The sequence below is a fragment of the Chlamydomonas reinhardtii genome, chromosome 12 (genome assembly GCF_000002595.2).
Source record: "Chlamydomonas reinhardtii strain CC-503 cw92 mt+ chromosome 12, whole genome shotgun sequence".
In the NCBI taxonomy this organism is placed as follows: Eukaryota; Viridiplantae; Chlorophyta; class Chlorophyceae; order Chlamydomonadales; family Chlamydomonadaceae; genus Chlamydomonas; species Chlamydomonas reinhardtii.
The window spans coordinates 4,999,561-5,002,028 of NC_057015.1; the positions used below are offsets into that span (position 1 = coordinate 4,999,561).

The 2,468-nt window shown below is 59.6% G+C and overlaps 2 protein-coding genes across 2 annotated transcripts in view; both read right to left on the reverse strand.

Moving 5' to 3' along the window:
* Positions 1–1,920, reverse strand: part of CHLRE_12g526111v5 (uncharacterized protein) — a 5,116-nt gene extending 3,196 nt beyond the window's left edge. The window contains exons 1-3 of the mRNA XM_043068475.1: positions 1,381–1,920; positions 1,117–1,239; positions 180–458 (exon numbers count right to left, since the gene is read on the reverse strand). Coding sequence (XP_042918567.1) covers positions 180–458; positions 1,117–1,239; positions 1,381–1,704 — 726 coding nt within the window. The 5' untranslated portion in view covers positions 1,705–1,920. The remainder of the gene's footprint in view (positions 1–179; positions 459–1,116; positions 1,240–1,380) is intronic.
* Positions 1,921–2,086: 166 nt separating this feature from the next.
* Positions 2,087–2,468, reverse strand: part of CHLRE_12g526131v5 (uncharacterized protein) — a 4,449-nt gene continuing 4,067 nt past the window's right edge. The window contains exon 6 of the mRNA XM_043068476.1: positions 2,087–2,468. This exon is cut by the window's right edge and continues 501 nt beyond it. The gene's annotated coding sequence lies outside the window, so the exon portion shown is untranslated.

A 2,468-nucleotide genomic window follows, 5' to 3' on the forward strand; every position in this document is an offset into this window, starting at 1 on the left:
ACGCACGCACACGCGCACACACACACGCGCACACACGCACACACGCACACACACACACACACACACACACACACACACACACACACACACACACACACACACACACACACACACAATACGCGCACGCCCCTCACTCCGTGCAGATGACACGCCAGCAGGCACACACCATGAGAGCTCACCTGCAGCGCCACGGCCTGAATACTCGCGACCGCGTCGCGAACGGTGGTGGCCGCCCGCGCCACCTCGCTGGTTGACAGCAGGGCAAGGACCTCGTCCCTGCTGTTCTCGTTGAACATGGTGTCTACCACCACCATCAGCCCCGCCACCTTGCCCTTGGCGTTCATGAACGCCCGCCGTGCCGCCTGCTTGGCGGCATCCGACGGCGCCGCCTGCAGCTTGGCCGCCGCCTCGCGCAGGGTCTTGACCCTGTCCACCAGCGCCGGGTGTAGGGCCTGCACCTGCGCACGTGCATGCGTGCGTGCGTGAGAGGTAGGGTAGGGGGGAGGGCGAGTTACCAACCTCAAGTCCGAAGGGGGCGCAGGGGCAAGGTGAATGAGAATGTGGCCATGTAGGTAGCGACCGGACCCCTCCTTCCATTCAGGCCTAGTTCCTGCCCAAGCTGGCTCTCCTCTCGACTCGTGCTAAACACGGTGCACAGTCTATCAGCCGGGGTTGCAGGTTTGCGAGGGAGCAACTTTCCCTGTTGCCAGCAGCACATTGCCTAGTACCCAGCTGACAACCGTGCAGTGCTGTGGAAAGTGTGCAACCACGCAGTCCACACACACGCGCGCACCTGGAAACCAGTGAACCAGGAGTCGAAGATCGACGAGGAAGACGATGAGCCCGGCGGGATGGAGCGAGGAGGTAGGGGTTGACATGCGTGCAGGCGGGCGGGCAAGCGGGACAAGGAACATGGTTTAGGAGTGTGCGTGAGGCGGGAATCAGTTGGCAGGCATCATGACAGGTACTAACCCTACACAGCAGCAAAATCAAGGCAACCGGCACTTCGGCAGGAGTCGAAGTGACCAGGAAGTAAGCTCTTGCGGGGAACGGCACCCCTGTCTCGTCTCGTGACATGGCTGGAAGGCAATACCCCAAGCGCCCCAACCGCCTCACCGCTTCCGCCATGTGTACGTCGTGCGACCGCGCCTGCACGCCTAGCGGCCCCACGTTGAGCTCCGGGGGCTGGAGCACGCTGCTGGTGCCAGCAGCGAACTGCTGGCACGCCGCCGCAGCGGCCTGTGACATGTGTGAATGTGCACATGGGGGGTTGCGGTCGGCGGTGGCTCTGGAAGGGCAAATAAGCTTCCTGAGCTTCAATACTGCAGTGTTGCTTCATTGAGATAGCAGGCACCCGGTGCGATTTCAAAGCACACGTACCGTCGCGGCGCGGGGGATGGCCGCGGAAGGGCTTCCACCAGCCTGGGAGATGGCGCCGCTCAGCGCGGTCGAGTGGGCGTGAGCGGTGTCCTGGTTGTGCTCAAGCACGTCAATAACGTGCAGAATGTGCCTTTTGCCGCGGAGAAGCTTGCACAGGAAGTCGAGCCCGCCAGTCGCCGCGGCAAGGATTGGCACAGGCGCCGCGTGCCCACTGGCGCAAATGACCGCTACGTTGCGCTGATGGCTGCAGACGTCAAGGTTGCTGAAGAATTCTACAGACTCGCTCTTGCAAGACCTAAACCGACGATGCTGTAAGTCTGCCATGGAAACTATATATTAGCGATGTAGCTAATCGCTGTGCTGCAGAGGATTGTATGACTATACGAGCTTGCCAGCCAACTAAGGAAGTGACTATGCGCAGGGCATTAAGTACTCGCTCGCGTCCTCAGCATCCGTACGTGCACTCAAATGTGCGCGACCCTTGGTGTCCGCTTCGTGTGACCCTGTAGACCGGCAGCTGTAGAGCTCGCCTGGCGCTATCCAATGCACAAGAAAGCAAATTCTGAGCCATACCCTGCAACGGCTGGGGGGTTGCTGTTGTGCCGTCTGGAAGCTGGCGCCAATCGGCGGCCTTGCCCTCCCCTCCCCTCCCCGCCGCTGCCCTTCCGTATTCGCTGGCCCCCCACACCCTCGCCTATCAAAAGGTTCACAACGCTTCTTACAGACGTAATAGTCATGTTAAGGCAATGTCATCCATGTTCCATGCGCGCGCGTGCACTTGATTCTGTCGCCACGAGTCGCTCGCTTTGCGCCCCCAAAACTTTTACATACTCCATCGCCAGTGCATCTATCGCGAAATGATCAAGCAGACTAGATTTGTAGGGCGCCTGCGCGCGTTCACTGGCGAAAGCTGCTGCTTAACGGGGCTTAACTACTGGATCTTACTTCGGGCCTCTTCGACGGTTACAAAAAACCTTCATTGTAGCAGTGGACATACATACGGTTATCGACGTGCTTTACTAAACTAGTGTCGAGTGCGAATAAACCCGGCGGATCTGCACACTTTCACGCACATACACCTGCACACA